Source organism: Xenia sp. Carnegie-2017, unplaced genomic scaffold (assembly GCF_021976095.1).
Source record: "Xenia sp. Carnegie-2017 unplaced genomic scaffold, XeniaSp_v1 HiC_scaffold_22, whole genome shotgun sequence".
Classification (NCBI taxonomy): domain Eukaryota; kingdom Metazoa; phylum Cnidaria; class Anthozoa; order Malacalcyonacea; family Xeniidae; genus Xenia; species Xenia sp. Carnegie-2017.
The window spans coordinates 12,318,028-12,337,444 of record NW_025813485.1 but is presented as its reverse complement, the minus strand read 5'-3'; the positions used below and the strand labels follow the sequence as shown (position 1 = coordinate 12,337,444).

The following is a 19,417-nucleotide window of genomic DNA, read 5'->3' as shown; positions in this document are numbered from 1 at the left end:
AAGCCAATAAAAGCACGCTTGGTATTTCACTGCTAAGCACGCCTGCTATAAAACTATACTTTATTGATGTTTTAATTGTCTTTATATTTCTTGCTGTCCAGCCACATCCAATCATTCAGCTATAAAATATTTGACCTAATCGTGTAGTGAACTCAAGTTCACACAAAAAGACAATGAATATTTCATGAGAGTGACTTGACGTCAAATTTTTTCATGAGAGTGACTTGACGAGACGTTTTATTCTTTTGCTACCAATCTTTACTGGTCGAGAACCTACGCTGTGCGTAATAGTTATTCAAACAGACCAGGTAACTGATAGTTTTTTTTATTAAATTCAGTAAACTGCTCACAATTATGTACCCATGATTAATAAATTTTTTTGTTAGATAAGCAAATAAAAGATACTGGGAGTTGTTATCTTGAAGTTGTCAAACCAAGATAAATTTGCAAAGCAACAATACCCACACAGCCGGTGAAAGCGCCTTTTAAGATCAACAAGTTCCAAGATTGTATGCCAAACGTAAAGCTTAAAAATCTGAAAAGAAAAAGATCGGTTTTCGATGCAAGGAAATAACAGCAAATCGTGATGGTAAAATATCTAAAGATCGATAATGCAATTTCACAACAATTTAAACTAAATGTGGCAAAACAATACAAGATCTTCCTATAACAGTTCTCCGTTTTAGTAGTTTCAAATTCAAAAAGATTAAAAAACTAACAAAGCAAAAGCAAAAGCAGTTGTAATTTATCCGCATTCGAACAACTTCGTCGAAAATAAGGGACATATGAATTCGGGACAGGTGAAAGGGCAAGAACCAAATGTCTTTATAGAACAGTACATGAATTGGCCCATTGAGCAAAAACTGAAGCAATGCCGTCAACACACTTACTCTATAACAAGGGGTTTGAACGAACAGAGTGCCATGAACGCCACCAAAACAGGTAGAAACGACCTCTGAAGATCTTTTCTTGACCACAGCCAAACGAGTGTCGCCGTAGCTATATGATGGATCTACCAACACAAGATCATACGTTTTGGAGGGTTTTGAGCATGGATGGTGCTCTGAACTCGACAGAGAGTAAAACACGACCACATTTGAAGTAACCTCTGCATGAGTTTGCTAATAATTGTGTTGAAATACCTCTCCATGTTACATATGCATGTCTGTTGCTATATGTTTATTACTTGTATGTTAAGACGATAGCAGAGCCAAAACAAAAAATGCAACTCAATAAAACAGTGGAATTGGGTAGTCCCTATAAGGTTAATGGGGGTGGTGGTGTTTATTGTATTCATTTATCAGTTGTGCCTAACTGATTTTTTCAAAGTCAATTTTATTTAAGGTTCTAAGGACACTTCTGGTATCGGGTGATCGATAGGCGATAACTGAAATAAATAGATGAACGATGAACGTACCAATGATATATTAGCGTCGAAACTCATCTGAATATACTTCCAGTCGAACTCTATGCCTCGAGCACCCACCCACAGTGGCAACAATTTTGTCATTACTAATTCAGCCGTCGCCCAACCTAGGATTAATAAGAATTGTCAAAAATCTACTAAAAAAGCAAGTCAATAAGGAAATTTTAGTGGCAAAAAACTATGCTAAATTACTTGACAATAATATCATTCACATACGCCAAACCTGCCGAAGTAAAAACTTCAAAAGGTGGGTGAGTGATGAAAGTCAGCAGATGCATTTGTTCATTGACTAACTGGTCATGTACGTTTGCAAATAATATTGACCAAGTAACGTCAATATGTTCTGTATTCTACGCTCCCTCGTTGATATGTTGCGTTAAAATACAAAACACGGACGAAATAATGTTGCGAATTAGCAATGCATGTAGAAAACGATGGATTTCGTTGAATTTACCACATCATAAATAGGTAAGCGCAAAACATTAATCTCAATAGTAAGAATGTAAAAAATAGATGCACAGAAAGCACGCTCCTTTGCGCAAGTGCACATATAAAACATAGCTTTCAGCCAGAACTTTAGAAATCAGTCTGGGTACACCTGGAAGAACTTCTACAGTAAATGATCAATAAACGCTCGGGACTTTCAATACATTCTAACAGTTCTAAGGGTGAGGGGCGTTTAATAAGCACGAGGCGTTTATAGCATTTCCTTCATCTTAACGTTAACAAATGAAAACAAATCTGAAACTGAACATACAGTTTCTGAACCCACTTTAATCATATTGTCATTGTGCAAATGTAGGGAGGGGGCTTTTATTACAGACGTTTATTAGAGATGTCTATAAGACGAAAACGGCGTTTATATGATAGGGGGAATTAATTGAATCATTTATACGGTAAAGACACAGTTCATCTATTTGGAATTACGTACTTATAAAGGACATTTGAACAGGCTCAAAATAGTATTGTAATTAAAAGTCTTCTCCGATTCATCTATTTGACATAGTACATTCGACGATGGTGCAAGTTTAAAACAACAACGTTTGTTTATTACTATAACAGGTTATTAGTATAACATTTCTTAGTATTTGGTAGAAGCAGCGACTACTGCTGCAAAACGACGAATCATAGATGCAACTAGTGTTTATGGTCATCAATGTAATCACAGTTTTCAAAGATGGCTTTTTTGTTCCTTAAGCTCTTGCACGGCTTACTTTTAAACGTTCTCTTTATCATTCCAAACGATACCGGATTAAACAAGACAATTTCCGTGGCAACAAGTTTTTTTTTGCCCAGGTTCGTTCATTGAGTAACATGGTCATTTCCAGCATGCGCTGAACAAGCGTCCGAGGACATTTCTCAACTGGGGATTAGAAAAAACGTAAATAATTGGATTAATTACGGTGTTTGCAAAACAGAGGAAAGAAACAACAATAGGTAGGGGACGCCCAAGATTGAGGAAAGGCTCATTATTTAAAAGAGAGACAAAAAAGGGTGTTGACGAAGGTATCCAAGAAACAATCGAAACAAAAGCGACCAATGCTGCAATCCAGGTCAGTTTTTTCATCCTCTTTAAGCAATGAATATTTTTCGCTCTAGCGGCTTCTGCAAACCGAAGCGAAGTCTTAATAGCTCGAAACACATCAACGAAAGCAAGTAAGATCAACGCCAAGGGCAATATTGTTTGAAAAAAATACATAAGGCACGCAAGCGTTGTGAGTTGCGCTTTATTTTGCGGAAAAGCATAGCGACATGTTTCCTTTGGATGATCGTAAACGGCATGGAAGAAAGTAAGCACGGGAGAATCTACCGCAAAACCGACGATCCATGCGCTAACAATGAAGATATTCATATGTCGCGGTTTGAATCTGGTCTTGTAGAAAACGCTACGCCTCACGGCCAACCAACGCTCAAGTGCCAACACTACAACAAGATACAACGATGTGATTCCCAATGAAAATGGCAAATAGTTGCTCCATAAAACACGGCAGTAAAGTTCTCGGTTTAGCCTGTTATTTACCCAAGGCCTGTAAAACTCCTCGTCCAAAGTAAGACGAGGAGCTGAAATGACGGCAATCGACGTAAAAATGTCCGTCAAGGCCAAACCCAAAATGCAGCGGTTATGAGAGTTTTGAAGCAAGCGCCAGCGACAGCTGAAGAGAATTAAGACAACAACGTTCGCCAACAAAGAGAACGAGGCTTGCACGACGAATAAAACGAATCCAATTCTTGAAACATCAACACTATTCGTTGATTTATTGAGACCTTTAGTCGGACAAGAAATATTTATATCCATCTTACTCGTTGAAAATTCGAAGTTACTGAACTAAAAGACAAATAATAAAATCCAATAACAATTCACCTGCACATTTGAAATTTGCTCAGCATGTACGATAAATAGCGTTTTAATTTAGTGTGTGCATTGTAAAATTGTCATTTGTAGAAATTAATTCAAAATGGATTAATGATCGAAGTGCCATTAATCATCATCGTTTAAAATCTATATGTAATCAAATTGTGGTTAAATTAAAATGAAGATCACGAAATTGGGAATCTTTGATTGCCAGGAAGCAAATACTTTTAGAAGGTAGAGTACGTTGTAGCTATTTTCTTCATGTATACAGAAAAGCGGACCCAGAATTGTCATAAAATTAATTGGTAAGCTTTCTAATAAAATGTTTTCAAATGCATTCCCAGTAATGATCAACACTTATTGACTGAGAACGACGATTTTGAAATAAAAAGCAGAAATAATTAACGAAAAATCTCATAGTTACCACTGTTTATCTTTAACCCCCCGCTACTCTAAGTTGTCTAAGGAATGATTAACATCGATGAGAAATATTTATTCATTTTTATGGAACACCGAAACGAAAAACGTGGGGGCAAACCACCAACAGCAATTGACACATCATGAATATCCCCCTTACCACGAATTTGATTGTATGCCATAACTATCATTTATATTTTCAAATTAACTGTAACTTTTGGATCTCTTAAAATTAAAAAAATAAATCGATTTTGTCCACTGTTTTATATAAGGCATATTGCGTGTACGCTCGATAGTTCATTCCGTGTTAAAAGTTAATGAGTTACAAGTAATTTGTAAAAATCCAATCATAAATTGCGATTGTTAGCAATTGTTTTCAAAGTAACTGTCTCGTTTAGTCACATATTAATAAAGATATCATCCGAGCATGCCAACTCTCCGAGTTCATGGTTATGTTGCCATGATAAACTGGTTGCTTAGTCACAAATTATTAGAGCATTTAACTGTGCATGCGCAACATAGTCCTGCCAAAGACCAACTCGATATACTTGCACTACACTTTGCAAGAACGTAAATAGCTCGCTTAGTGCCACCATGGTTGTCTGATCGGCAGAAGCTTGCTATTGGCATACCAAGTAGAATAGCGTGGCAGGAGCTAAGTGTTGTAGTAAAACTTGTGCTTGACTGTCTCAGTGTATCTGAATCTGATTTTTTTGTTTTGAAAATTTTTCTTAATTTATCAATGCATGTACCTCTCATAAATGAAAAATTTGTGGATACTGTAAAGGTTCGAACAACCAACAACTGCATTTTGACTTATAAATTAATTAGGCTTTTACATCGCAACTCTCACATTACTGTTTACTGCATTATGAATGAAAGCAGCCACAGATTTCATGATTGTCAGCTTTTGAGTCCAAATAATAATTGAGTCCAAGACTTTAAAGCTTTTACAACAATATTCAATATGCCATTTTTAAAGTCTAAATTGAACCTAACTTTCAACCCTTAAAAAACTACCCTCAACATGATATAAAGATGCATTTACAAATACACATTTTCTTCCACCAAGACATAATGCAAAGTCTGTGTGCAAACAAATGTTATGAAATAAATTACAAAATTATTCAAAAGAAGTTCATAATTAAGAAATAAAAGATGTTTACTGTGTTTGCACGAGCTTATGCAAACCAAGGAGACCTTTGGGAGAACTCGAGAGCAGATCAGTGCAAGCATGAGACCAAAGGTCAAGGATTGCACATGCTCGTGAGTTCTCAAAAATGTCTCCGAGGTTTGCATAAGCCAGTACAAACACGAAAAACATCTTTTATTTCTTTTATGAAAGAAAATATTGCGAAAAAGACAAACATTTTAATTTTTCCTCTAAAATCTCCTCATGATAGATTTGCAAATTCTCTTTGACTGATTGATTGTTTTGATCCATTTGATTGGTTGAGCTTAGATGCCTTTTGCACAGGCTAATGACAAACACGGCTCTAGACCAATTACTGCTCTAGACCAATCACTGCACACATTTTATTGTTTTTATTTCATAAACAATAATGAAAGTAAAAGAAGGTGAACTCACTCACCCAGAGCAGCAACTAACAATTTAAGCTCCCCTCTTCCAGGAATCTTTGACATTGTGATGTAAAGGCCAAACAAGTCAGCAACATCAACTGTACATTTCAAGAATTCCTTAAACACACACATACACCATTCATATAAATTTAGCTCAGGAGCTACTTGAAAGTACAAATATAAATTGATGGTCATTTTGAAAAAATGACCAAAGATTAAATTTACAAGTATGAAAACCTGTAAACATGTTTATCTAGTTACCGTTGAAATTTAGGGAGAAATCAACATGGGAAATAGTTATGAATGTAGTCAGCTTTTTGTGATATAGTCAGCATGAATGAATACAATAAATGCCTAATTTATGCGCCATTAGTAATTGTCATAAAATAGATTGTGCATTAATAGTTTGCATAACCCGATCATCTTACCGCAAAAACATCAAAGGAATCTGCAGTTGTTTCTGATGCTGGAAAAAAAGTAGCCAGCACAAGCATCTTGAAAAGAGAAATAATGTCAGACACCCACATAGAACACAAGACCACTATTAACTATCTAATAAATACATGTCGGTATGAAGCCACCTCAAAAAGGCAGTATACCAATCAAAATCTTTCAAGACAAGTAAAATGTTATTGGTTTGATTGAGACAAAGATTTCTCAATATCTTCATCCAGAAGTATATATGTATTCTTTTCAAGTTGAAGCGACATTCTTATACCTTGCAAAGTTGAGTGGCTAAATATATGCCGGCTGCTTGTGCACATCGCCAAAATGCACTGTACTCTGAGCTATGTAAAAAGGAAAAATAAAGTATTAACTAAAAATAGTAAAACACATTACCATCCAACAGGTGACAAGTGATTTTTTTAAGACAGGGATGTACAACCACTTTACCAAAGAAAAGATAAACCTGCAACCTTTCAGCATGGTGAGTTTGAGGCAAGAGAATTACTGGTGTTCATACACTTTCAATAAAATTATATGAGAGTGTTTAAAAAGAATCTAGAGGTCTATCCTTCCAAATAACCTTCTCAAATTTTAATCTTGATAAAAAAGGGGAAAAAAGATGATGGCAATTTTAATTATTCCAGTCATTTAAGTGTTCCAAATTTTCTGGCAAGAGTTTAGCCTGTACTGAACATATAACTGGCATATATCTGCTAAGATAAATACTTTACACCATGGTAATGGTGACTAGTGCAAGGTATTGACTGTTGTCGTGACAGTACAAGAATCGCCAATTGCATTGGCATACATTGTTTTCATGTTAGTCAGCTTCGTCAGACTCAAAACATATAAAAAAATGGTGACTGCAATAATGAAATACTTACATTTACATTCGGAATATGCAAGCTCATATAAATACATATTAATACTTATACGTATAAATTTTACACAACTGGTCATTCCTCCACATTACAAGCTACTTACAGATCATACAATACATATACTTACAGGCCAGAGCACTTATACAAGATCAAATAGGGAAAATACGCTAAGGCCACGCAATTTCCAAAATGAAACAAAGTCATTTTCGATTATATATCTTTCTTAATAGTAGTTTTTGATTTTGGATTTTAAAAGCCAAAAATTCCGCTGGCCAACCGCTGGCTCTGCTACACTGAATCTCATTTTTATTATATTCTCATGATGCAACCTAAGTTACCTCATAAAATTGCCAAAATGTAGTTGTTTTTTTGATTAGTGTTTTGTATCGCTCAGGACTAAGATAATGAAAACTGAAATCCTTCTTTGTGTGCCACTTTTCTTGTGTCTGTAATGTAAATAGATTTACATATATATAAGGTAAACATTCCTCTTCGGAATGATGAATCTTTCTTTTGCTGGATGTGGTTTTCATTGTATGTATCATTTGGGAGTTATTTCATGCCTTCAGAGACATGGCAAAAGCATCATGCAAAACATATGCTGTTATGGTGGTGCATCAGCAGGCTCACTTGCTGCTACATTATTGGCAACATCCATTCCTATGGAGCAAGGGATTCATTTCAGCACAAAACTGGCATTGAATGTTCGCAAGAAATCCTTTGGAGCTCTAAGTCCCTCTTTTGATATGACTCATCACCTCAAAGAAGGCTTGCAGTATTTGCTGCCTAAAGATGCTCACAAAATGGCAAGCAGTCGCCTTTTTGTTTCCATAACAAAATACCCTCAACATGAGAATTCCATCATCTCTCAATTCAGCACTCGAGAAGAATTGATACAGGTCAGTTGGCCAGTTTAAATGCATTGATCTTTGCCCTGTGCAAAGAAAATATCTAATTTATGATTTACATCTTTTGCAAATTCAGGTTTTGTTGGCAAGCTGTTACATTCCAATTTATAGTGGAACCAAAGTCCCAGTTTACAAAGGAGAGGTAATGTTATATGATGTCAATTGAACAGACCAGACAGGACAACCAGAGCCTGCAGGAGGGGGGTTGGTAGGGAGGCAGAAGACTTGGTCTAATTCAGGGACTCATTGCTTTATCCTAAATGAATGCACTCCATCCTCTCAAGCACAAATATTTTTTGCAGACAAAATATTTTTATGGAACCCTTCATGATAACTCTTTTCTCCCTTTTGCTCTGAAAGCAGGATCAATCATTCATTCACCTCATTTTTTGTATTGAAAAATGAAGCCTTTTGGTTGATTTTTCTGGTAAATAAAAAACGGAATCTTAATTTTACGAGGCAGCAAGCAAATTTGTGCACGTTTTTAATCTCTATTATCGATATGCACTTCAACAATTTAAATTTACTTTTAACAGAAGTGGTTTGACGGCGGCTTCACCGATAACTTGCCCATTTTCAAAACGGGCAAGACGATCCGCGTCTCGCCATTCAGTGGTGATTTTGACGTATGTCCAATGGACAACAACTCAAAGAAACCGCTCACAGTTCAGCTGAAAAACATGAAAATTGCGGTGAATTATAAAAATATGGAACGTGGCTTTCAAGGACTCTTTCCTCCGTCGCAAAACAAACTTCACAAAATATACAAGAACGGCTACAACGATGCTTTAAATTTTCTTCGTACGCCATTAAAGTAAACTTATAAGACATATATCCCTTCCATTTATAAGAAATAAATGTTTAGTAATTAGTGATAATCGAGTTTTTGCCGTAAGAGGGTTTCTACAAGGTTACTATCTTGGTACTTCTCCACAGGAGCGGTTCGGCTATAGGCAATATAATATTCGCTACTGCTTTTCCACAATATCTCTTTCACAGAAGATGAAATAAAAACCTTGATTTTTTACTAGCTATTTTATCTCCCGGGTTCAAACCATTTACTTTATTACGATCATTTGGACGACAGAGCGAACAACTTGCTAACGACTACATACGTTTTGCAAGCAACGTCAGACGCATACGCCAACAACTCTGGTTCAACCACCGCTGCAAGGACGTAAGAACCAGACAACAAATACGGCTAACCTGACGTTTACTCCTCATTTGACTCTGAAGATGACTACCGCTAAGGTTGTCGAAACGTCAGTCAACAACAACAAAAACAGTTCTTCTCAGGACTTTATTAACCTGGACGATCATCATTTACAAACATATATTTTGTCTACGTCTCAATTTTCATACGATATCTGCAAACTTGGTTGAATTGTGTTTCTTGGTCACGCTGAAGACAATGCCTTCACGAACACAGATTTGATGGGAAGAATTTCTTTACATTTTGAATTTATACTCATTTTTAATTGCCTTAGGTATTGAAAATATTTTACCCGTTATGAACAGACATTGTTGTTGTATAATCGTTTAATTTGTTGATAAGTATCAAACTATTCGATTCGCAAATTCATTTTATGCAATTACTTTAACTTTGCCTTTAGTAAGGAGTTCAGACAAGTCAAGAACAATATTTGGAAAACTTAACTAGGATGCTTCGTGTATCATCAAATATAAGAAATGACAAACCATATTGCTGTTTCTCACATGCTAAGTGAGTCAACTTAAAGCTTTATACGTCGGGGGCCGGTTACACAAAGCTTGGATAGCGTTATTCATCAGATAGCAATTTTTTAAACTTTACAAAACCTCTTAAAAGCAAAAAATATAAGATTCGAACTGAGCAATCACTGAAATGAAATATTGTTTCGAAAATTACGAAATTTCTTTGTCTTAAGAAAAGTATAAACACCTTTTTTAAAAAGTTTCAAAATTTTTGCTGTCGAATGGATAACGCCATCCATGCTTCGTGCAACCGGCTCCAACTGTTTATACGTTTGCATTAAGTCAATGATTTAGATATGTAATAATTGGCTGCATATCGTGTGATTTATAAAATTGTTCGAAAAGCCGAATGCATTTATTGTACGATTGATGCATTTTAAAATAAGATTTGACCATTTGAGTGATGGAAAAACGAAGTGACTAAGATATTCCGTGGTTTAACTTCTAGGATTGAAAGTTCTATCACCTAGACCTAAATCTCCCTCGGTCATTTCAATGTCCCCAGGGCTATCGGCCGTCACCTGATCAACAGATATATGTTGGTCTCTATCTTCTCTACCATCACCTCGCTCGTACGAAGTTTCACTGTCGAAATTTTCATTGCTAGCCGATTGAGCTGCACCCTGAAAAAAATAAAAGAAAAAATTCCATCAGATCAATTTATTTGGGTGCTACAGAGCACCCAAAATACAAAATGTTTTTGTGATATTCAGCATGCTAACAGGGACAAAAGCTGAAGCCAATGCATGAACATTAACATAAAAAAGATTCTTTCAAGAAAGCCATCCAAGTTGTCAATATGACTACAAATAAACGTAAAAGAACCTGAGCTTCGGCCTCCGCTATGTTCGGTTGTGATAAAAAGTTAGCCAAAGGTGCACAACAAGCGGGCAGTGTTTCAGAAAGAGGCGGACCAGCTTTAGTAAACAATGGCTTCATATATCTACGCTAAAGTCAAGTTTTGTCTGCTTAAACAATTAGATAATAAACTACATTTCAAAAACAAAATCTACGAAGCACATTTCATGCCAAAACAGATTTTCTTTGAGTCTTATCAGCATGTGTATAAACGTAAGTGATCTCTGCCTTGCATGCCACCCGACGATTACCATGTCTGTTGGTATTTGGTAATTAGCTACAAAACACAAACGAATCCATAATATCGCTGTAAAGGATACTTTTTATCGAAATTATACCACAATCGAAATAGCCACACTCTTTCGTAGTATGACCGTCGCTCTGGAAAAGTCACGTCTCCCTCCTAAAATTTCATTTAAAATATGGTTCGCTATTCTTTATAGCATGAACATTAAACTCTAAACTACTACCCCCTCCCCCCCCCCTTCCTAAACATTATTTATAATGATTTAAACAAGTGTTGTTTGGCTAATATTGAGCTGCTGAAGTTGGATTTTCCAAGAAAAAGTGTTTTAATATCAGTGCTAATTATGATTATTCTCTGATGATGGCTTTGGAAAAGTGTATTAAGGTAAACAGAATATTCGCAATTTCCTCTAAATTTTTAGGATTTGTCTGAATAAATTTCGATACAAAGGTTTCGATTCCACGTCGTCAAATACTAACATGAAAGATGTTTAGAATTCGTGAACTACAAAAATCTACGAACTTCGGAAATAATTGTACATTGAAAATTTCTAAAATATGAACTTAGGCAATCGAGCACGAACTACATGCATTTCTTTGATTCTGGGGTTTAGCTTTCACTCCAAAGTATCAAGCAAGGGTGTGGCGGTCCCGTTCCTACGGTCGTGTTTAAAACCTACTGAAGTGCGAACCCGGTGAAAACTTGTTTCATCGTCGAAGCCTTCATCATCTGGATCCACACCAACTCTGAAAAATTAAAGGTAACTAAATGTAAATCTCTTCACTTCCGGAACGAAATGTGCAAGATGCATCATAAATTCATGACCAACAGTACTGTTAAGAAAGTATTTTTGCGCTGAGCTGCTAAATATTTTTTTTCTTTCACGGCGGGATCCGCAACTAGAAATTAATGTGCCACCATATCTCCCAACGAAACTCTTAGTTCATCTTAAATAGCTAGTTAATACACACACAGCAATCGGTTGTAAGTGTGAATCATACAATGCCGATCTCCATTATAAAAGCTCACTTACTTTATTTTAAGGTACGTCAACATTGACATTGTGCTACCGCCATTTATTACAACAGTAATAAGAACTATCATTAGGACCGTACTAAGCATCATTTGTCGTGCCAAAGACGACGTGTTGCGTATGGCCAACGCAAACGCCACGGCACCACGGAGACCTGTGATTGGTTTTTGGAAAATTTAGTAACAACAGCCAGGAAATGATAGTTACGAAAGAGGACGCATTGGAGTTTTAAGTACTTTTTCGATTAAAAAGATGAAAAATTTCATGCCATATGCAGTTTAAAACCATTTTAGCTTTCGCTTTTTATTTTCATCCAAATTAGATGTGAACGGCAACACATCGACTTAAATGTTACCAATAATATTGTCGTATGGCATAGAACACTTACCAGCAAAAAACATCATGTGTTGAAATTTCGCTGATATTTTTCTCTTCCTCCCGAGATTCAGCAGAAAAGATAGTGGATAGATATTGAAAAAACGAGATACAAGTAATGCAAGCTAAGCATAGGTCATGGAAATCAAATATAGTTGAAAAAAATCTTATAACTTTCGAAGATTGTTTTTCTGAAGTGTATTCGCAAAAGGATACAAATGACCAACAAATAAAACCAATATCCCACTTATGTTTACTAAAGGTGAACACCGACAGGCCGATATACGAAAAAATGAAGTTTTCCGCCAAGAAATTTAGTAATCCAAAAGTCTAAACAATTATTGAATACATGAAACTTGGTTATTCGTTTATAGCTACTCACGATGAGCAGTGTATTACGGTATATATAGATGGCATGTTGTAAATAGAAATGGAGCAGTTTTCTAAATGGTGAAAACTGGACTAGATTACAAGCAGCACACATCTATCGTTGACATCACCAGACGATATGTAGTTAATGGAAGACAAACATGACGATGATTGTGCACTTATTGATAAAAACATATCAGTATATTAAACATACTTGTTTCGTTTGTTGCTTGGACTGTTCCGACAAATTGTCGTATGTATAATGTGCTTGCGATATACCACAAAATAGAACAGCCACTATACCTGCAAAAGAAAACGTTTTCTAATTCTTGGCTTGCAAGTTACGTCATAGTCGCCATGTTGGATAATTTTAACAAAGGATTTTCCTTTTTTACATTGCAAATTTCATCCAACATGGCGAGCAATTATTCTCTTACTCCCAGGGGAAAGGTTGCAAGCTACCAATACATGAGCCTACCTTAAAACAATACACAACAATAAATGAGTATATAAGATCGACTTAAAAAATATTTTTGGGTTAAACGTGTGAACATTGACATCTACAGTTTTCTTTAGCATATTAAACGGATAAAACCCATTGAATGCACGACCATAAAAGCAAATTATGGGATCAAAAATAGTTTCAATAAAACATTACTGACCAGTCAAACCAGCAGCCTCGGCCATAAGAAATGTACTCCATGACATTAAGAAGAATAACGCGGTTTCCAATAGTGGAAAATCTCTAATATTTGTAAATTTTGTTAACTTCATCGAGTTAAAGATAATATCTGCTGTTTAATCATTACTCCAGCCTTTTTTGGAAGACAAAGGCGTCAGAGAGATTTCACAATTATATCTAGTCTAAAACGATCATTAGATTTTTACATAAAATACATTGCTGAACCATGAGTCCGCGTTTTAGCGAAATCAAATCATTACAAAATACGGATTTTGACTGGTCAATGCCAATACTTCAGTAGTTTCCGTGCGGGGGAAAATTATCCTTGCTTTTGGGATGGGGTTCAAATTTGGGAAAGCCGTTTATTCTCTTCAGAATTCTAGCAAGATCCGGCTTAGAAAGATCACGATATCAGCTATCCAACACTTAAACCGTACATTAGGTAATAAAAGAACATATAGTTTAACTATCCTCATTAAAGAAGGAATAAACGAACACGATAGCTCAGCATTACGTGCACATAAAAATTAAGGATACAAGAGAGGTGACCAACGCCATTAAGGTACCAATCATAAATGAACCTCCGAAAACACCAACGAAAACGCCAATAGCAGACAATAATGAAGTGAATTTAAAATCTCCGCTATTTGAGGAATAGCTGTTAATTGAGCTGTAAAAGAATTTCAATTGAGAATTTATTGCTATGCCAAAATTTAAATCAAACTTTCTAACAACATCTAACCTTATAATATAAACGTATATGAGATGATACACGTTGCTAATGAAAGTGCATGAAGCTGTTTGAATTGAAAATGTGGCTACGTCAAACAATTTTCTCGTCAATAAGCCATAGATGTATAACTGATCAGCAATATATCAGAAACAAATTTATGTAAAAGTTATTTAATTTGACTTTCGACTCTAAGCTTTGATATTGACATAAATCATGTTATTTGAGCTGTATTATTCATAGTCAGAAAAATGAACCCAATTTCTTAGCGAACATCTACAGGTCAAAACAAGTGCAGAAAAGTTAATTGGAGCGGGGGGGGAGGGGGGTGGAGTGTTCATATTCATATGTTCAGTTGTGACCAACTGAATATATGAATATTCACTACCCCAACCACCAAATTAGCACTCCACTTTCGCCTCTGAGTCAAAACAGCGTGAAATGAAAAATCCTCCTTTATTAGACAGAGTTTAAAAAGGCCTTTTGATTGATAAAATCAACCAATTCGTATCACATACTACTTCAGCAGGCAATTGTCAATATATGACAATTTCTACAAACCGATATAAAACAATAGCGACAGCATCATTCATAACGCTTTCCCCAAAGACAAGAGCGTAAAGATCAACATCTACATGCATGTCGTGAAAAATCGCCAACACGGTCACTGAAAATAAAAACGGGCACAGAAATAGTCGTATATTTTTAAAAGCAAAATTTTATTGGATGAAATAATTGTTCCAAGTTATTTGATTCTCGTAGGAAGAGGACAAACGTTTCATCTTCTCAGAAGTGATTTTTCTTCGTAAGAAGTACATAGCGAAATTTGAAAAATTATTAGCGGAGGAAAATGAAAACAAAACGTCAATAAAAAATTTCATAAAAAAATAAAAATATACGACGATCAGACTTGCAATGAAATGTCGAGAACTTGATGTATAGGGAAAAAAGAGTTACCGTAGAAAAATGTCTCAGATACAAAAGAATAAAGTAAGTACAAAAAACAGAATAAAGAGTACAGTAATACAAAAGAATCTCGAATATAAAGGTGGAAAAGCATGAGCGACTGACAGAGTTTGTTTTTTAAAAATAAAAGACAAGAATGTCAAACAACAGCGTGTGAAAACTTTGCAAAACACTCCCCAAAAAACAACAACAGTACAACAAGCATGCGCAGTTAAAGTTAATGATGGTCATTTACCTGGATCAGTGGCTGAAACCAAAGCACCAAATGATAGGGATTCGACGTAGTCAAATTTCTGGATATTTTGAAATTTTACAAAACCGTATATCAACGATCTATATGAACACAGTATAAGCAGTTTTAAATCTAAAATTTGTTATTGTTGCTATTTTAATTGTAATTTTTTCAAGTTTACTATTTTGAACATTCTGGATACTGGCATGGTTCAACATTCCCCATCCTCTTTCGAATGGGCTAAGCATCTTCTTCTTAGCGTTAATACTATGGAAATAAGATCTGCGCATGCGCATATCTATTTCCTTAAGTTATTAGATCTACGGAGATGATCTTTAGCTTATCTTAAAGCTCTCTTTCGAATGAGAAAAATCATCTCCGTCGCGTTAATACCATGTTAATACTTTGGGAGATAGGATATGCGCATGCGCAGTTCTATCTCAAGTATTAAAGCCTGATTAAAGTTACAGAGATGATCTTTAACAGTGTGACCACTGACCATACTTAGTAATTTAAATAACTTTCAGTAATTTTTGGTTATTTTTTGGTATGCTTTAGTAATTGGAAAATTTTAGTAATTACTTTTGTAATTTTAGAAATTTTGATATTGTAGTAATGCAGTAAATGTAGTGAATGCAGTGAATGCAGTGAATGCAGTGAACACCGTGAATGTGGTGAATTTGGTGAATGTGGTGAATGTGAATGGGTGAATGTGAATGGAATGGTGAATGGGTGACTGCAGTGAGTGTGGTGAATGGAATGGACTGCAGTGAGTGTGGTGAATGGCAGTGATGTGGTGAATGTGGTGAATGTGAATGGTGAATGTGGTGACTGCAGTGAATGCAGTGAATGCGGTGAATGTGGTGAATGCAGTGAGTGTGGTGAATGTGATGAATGTGGTGAATGTGGTGAATGCAGTGAATGCGGTGAATGTGGTGACTGCAGTGAGTGTGGTGAATGTGGTGAATGAAGTGAATGTGGTGAATGTCGTTAGTGGGTGAATGTAGCGAAAGTAGTACTAAGGCGTGCAGCATACTCACCCAAATACAATACTTGAAATTGTTGTTCCAACAAAGGCATATGTCAGTATGGCTCCAATATTGCGAAAGAAGTAACGCTGCAATATAGAAAGAAATACAGCTCACAGAGAATTTGGAGGTGCGACAACCCAAAGAAATAACATTCAAGTAGTAAAATAAAGTGGAAAATTACTCAGTTTCTAATTGATAAAATCCACTGACAGTCAGATTCATTTTGTTCATCTTGTGACAAAAACAACATATATGCAAGTACTTTGGCAAAATTTTCACAACAAAGAACTGAATTGTTACCTTTTTCATGTCATATCCAGCATAAAAGATAATAGGCGGCAATAAAACATTGAAAAATATTTCAGGATTAAAAACAGCCTAAAAAATAATTTGGAATTGTTTGAAAAAATTCTGAATGATCTATCTTCTTTTTTCCCTAATTAGACAATGGATTTCAAGGACATTATTTCATTATTTTGCACGGTTTGCCATGTGACAACACGCTTTTACTTAAGTCTCTTTATAATCAAATGTGAAATGTCACAATTCTGAAGTGCTTACACAGTTGATGTTTTTGTGAGAGTTTTCAATAAAGTCAATTTTCATCACAACAAATTTTAGAAAATTGGAGTATCTTCATCATATCTTCGCTCAGTAATATTTTTAACATAACTTCAAAGAAAAAGGTATATTGCCCCTACATTTGATTTAGATATTTAAAGTGCAAAGAAAGGCTTTTAGCTTTCCACAGTCTTATCTTAGGTTTTTCTCTTAAATGTCCAGTTATTTGAAGAGAAAATATTGAGATCCTAAGTCTGATGTCTTTCAAGGTTGGCAGGTCTGTTAATTCAACATTGGTTTCACACAATGTGGCATGACAGCTGCACATAACTCTATTGTTGTAAACACATTCCCCTTCAGGGAAATATATTATTTTGCAGTATGAAAAAAACCAATGATCGAACTATTCAACACCAATTATTGCACAGCTACAATACTAAATTTATATTTGGATTTCATTTCTGCATGTATAATGTACAAACTGGTCTGCCAGGTTATTCAAACTTGTAGGAATGATGCAAACTGCAAAGGTGTGAAAACTCTGTGGGAATTAGGAGGTATGCCCCTTGTCTATTGGGTAGAATGTCAAAACCACAATTTCAGTGTGCAAATTAGTTCAGAAAAAATGATGTGTGCAATTTTTTTGACAAAAGTGTTTCTTTAGAGGCATAATCAAATCAATATTACATTAATTTTTATATAGCGCTAATTGCTAAATTAATATTTTCAAATGTGAACAAATTCATATGATTTACTACAGTGTTTTTCGTTAAAATCACTGATTTTTGCACATCGTTTGAAAAAGTCATGTTTAATTGTTTTCATTTTAGCTAAAACGATGTGCAAATTGCACAATGCACACCGTTAATTTGCACACTGCACAATTTCCCACATTATTAAGCAAGTTCCAGGATAACCTGAACGCCACTTTTCCAAAATTATTATTCATTTTGTATGCCATATATTTTCTTGCAACACCTCCCCTAGGAACGTCCCTAGCACTCATAATTAAATAATAAAATTGGTTAAGTAAAACCAAAACACAACTTTACAGTTATCATTACCTTTTCCTCCAGATTATCTTCAGGTTGCAACTTTTTTGTTTCATTTACAGGCCCTGTAAGCTTATATGAATATCTAGAGCCATTTACAGTCACCCAAAGATTTGTAGGAAGTGCAGTTGGATTGATATTGCAGTTGGACGAGTAAAAAGATCTTGGTGATAACGTAATACCATATTTCATGATTGCTCCAATTATAATACCTGGAAAGCATAAATACAGCAAGATGTGAACAATCATTGGGTCAAATCTATAGAGTCCAACCCATTGAGATATGAGAGGAAGTCAATCCAATAAAAAAGAACATTGTAGGTTGATAAACAGATTGAGGAAAATAGAACTGATTTTTATGAACAGGCTACTATGGGTGTTTGCACCTTAAAATTTAAGTTATTCAGTCTGTTATTAAGTTACAGCCAAGATAGTTATCAAGTTGGTATATACATTGAGTCATTTGAGTGCTGTTAAAATGGGCTGGCTCTACCAATGTCTTCGGAGAATGTGCTGACTTTTGGACTTATTATGAAACTAAAAAGCTATGTAAATTCTGTGCATTGTTTACTTCTCTTACTATTACCAGCCTTTCTCTTACTTTTTTTCGAGGGAAAGCCCATCTCACTATAATACCTGACCATATGTCATGTAACTAATCTGAACATTATTCATGTTTTGTTGAAGAATGGACAACAAACATGCTTTAGGCTCATACTTGGTACAATCAAATATTTTCAAGCAGTAGAAGTAAATAGATTTATCTATATCAAAGTAAATTTGCTATTAATAGTCAGGGTAATTAATAATTCACGTTAATACTATAATACACAAATGAAGTGCCTACCGTAAAATATGCTTAGACCAGTTTCGTGCAAAAACCGAAAACGTTTCACCTTGAAGAGCCAAATTGTCAAGACAGTAATAACGAGTAATGCAAAAAGCAGAAGAAACAACACGCTGTTTAGTTTGTGCTCTCTTGAGGCTTCCTTTTCTTGAGATTCTTCCATGTCGGCCGAACTTATCAAAGAGAATTTTGCAAGCAAAATGCACTCTACTAAAGCTAACGACACCAAATGCTTGTTATTTACTGAAGACATTTTCAATTATTGCTTACGAAACATTTACTTCAACTTTTTATGTCTTCAACATTCGAAACGTGCATTAGTTAATGACAAATAGTACCAAGCTTAGCCTTATTATTCACATCTGGTTCGCTCTTACAATTCACTGAATACGTAATAAAGTAATTAAATAAAGCTCTTAACATGCATATAATGCATATGTGAATAGATGCCTTCTGCAATTCATTCAACAAGTTTTAAAATCTTTTCCTTTTCGGAAACCGCATGTTCTTCGAAAGTATATGTCAGAGCAAGGTCAGCACATGCTTCCGCATTCTGCGAAGAAGAGAAATCAAAACTCGAAATACAAACTCAAGAAATACGAACTCAACTTCCCAAAAAAATACCATGTTCAGTTTCTCACAATTGTTATCAACGTTGTACTTATTAAAATATTGTTTTCTAATAAC

The 19,417-nt window shown here is 35.2% G+C and overlaps 3 protein-coding genes across 4 annotated transcripts; 1 reads left to right on the top strand and 2 right to left on the bottom strand.

Moving 5' to 3' along the window:
- Positions 1–309: 309 nt before the first annotated feature.
- Positions 310–7,369, bottom strand: LOC124445480 (transmembrane protein 147-like). The gene is made up of 7 exons (XM_046996206.1): positions 7,233–7,369; positions 6,496–6,565; positions 6,206–6,271; positions 5,789–5,894; positions 1,418–1,533; positions 891–1,012; positions 310–535 (listed from the first exon to the last, which is right to left on the bottom strand). The coding sequence occupies exons 1-7, from the start codon at positions 7,307–7,309 to the stop codon at positions 415–417; spliced, it is 678 nt and encodes a 225-aa protein (XP_046852162.1). The 5' UTR covers positions 7,310–7,369; the 3' UTR covers positions 310–414.
- A 44-nt stretch (positions 7,370–7,413) lies between these two features.
- On the top strand, positions 7,414–8,891 carry LOC124445476 (patatin-like phospholipase domain-containing protein 4). The gene is made up of 3 exons (XM_046996202.1): positions 7,414–8,004; positions 8,090–8,155; positions 8,550–8,891. The coding sequence occupies exons 1-3, from the start codon at positions 7,603–7,605 to the stop codon at positions 8,829–8,831; spliced, it is 750 nt and encodes a 249-aa protein (XP_046852158.1). The 5' UTR covers positions 7,414–7,602; the 3' UTR covers positions 8,832–8,891.
- A 1,180-nt stretch (positions 8,892–10,071) lies between these two features.
- LOC124446718 (sodium/hydrogen exchanger 7-like) lies at positions 10,072–19,269 on the bottom strand. Of its 2 annotated transcripts, none has more exons than XM_046997580.1 (16): positions 18,731–19,269; positions 17,896–18,095; positions 16,571–16,648; positions 16,280–16,356; positions 15,243–15,340; positions 14,603–14,708; positions 13,849–13,981; positions 13,292–13,397; positions 12,844–12,932; positions 12,477–12,590; positions 12,274–12,385; positions 11,886–12,039; positions 11,532–11,598; positions 10,926–11,008; positions 10,573–10,690; positions 10,072–10,370 (listed from the first exon to the last, which is right to left on the bottom strand). In XM_046997580.1, exons 1-16 carry the CDS (start codon positions 18,981–18,983, stop codon positions 10,185–10,187), a joined length of 1,974 nt encoding a protein of 657 aa, XP_046853536.1. In that variant the 5' UTR covers positions 18,984–19,269; the 3' UTR covers positions 10,072–10,184. The 2 variants fall into 2 exon arrangements, with proteins under 2 accessions (XP_046853536.1, XP_046853537.1); XM_046997581.1 differs by having other exon boundaries at positions 11,544–11,598.
- Positions 19,270–19,417: the final 148 nt, after the last annotated feature.

Excerpts from the sequence above, each read along its gene's own strand:
- LOC124445476 (XM_046996202.1), top strand. The coding sequence starts at position 7,603 with ATGATGAATCTTTCTTTTGCTGGATGTGGTTTTCATTGTATGTATCAT. Across the intron at positions 8,005-8,089 it reads CTCGAGAAGAATTGATACAG|GTTTTGTTGGCAAGCTGTTA; the intron begins GTCAGTTGGCCA and ends TTGCAAATTCAG. Across the intron at positions 8,156-8,549 it reads TCCCAGTTTACAAAGGAGAG|AAGTGGTTTGACGGCGGCTT; the intron begins GTAATGTTATAT and ends TACTTTTAACAG.
- LOC124446718 (XM_046997580.1), bottom strand. The coding sequence starts at position 18,983 with ATGTCTTCAGTAAATAACAAGCATTTGGTGTCGTTAGCTTTAGTAGAG. Across the intron at positions 15,341-16,279 it reads ATTTCAAGTATTGTATTTGG|ATCGTTGATATACGGTTTTG; the intron begins GTGAGTATGCTG and ends GTGTTCATATAG. Across the intron at positions 12,933-13,291 it reads CGAGGCTGCTGGTTTGACTG|GTATAGTGGCTGTTCTATTT; the intron begins GTCAGTAATGTT and ends TTTCTTTTGCAG.
- LOC124445480 (XM_046996206.1), bottom strand. The coding sequence starts at position 7,309 with ATGACTTTGTTTCATTTTGGAAATTGCGTGGCCTTAGCGTATTTTCCC. Across the intron at positions 6,566-7,232 it reads TTGTATAAGTGCTCTGGCCT|CTCAGAGTACAGTGCATTTT; the intron begins GTAAGTATATGT and ends CTTTTTACATAG. Across the intron at positions 5,895-6,205 it reads ATTCCTTTGATGTTTTTGCG|GAATTCTTGAAATGTACAGT; the intron begins GTAAGATGATCG and ends TGTGTGTTTAAG.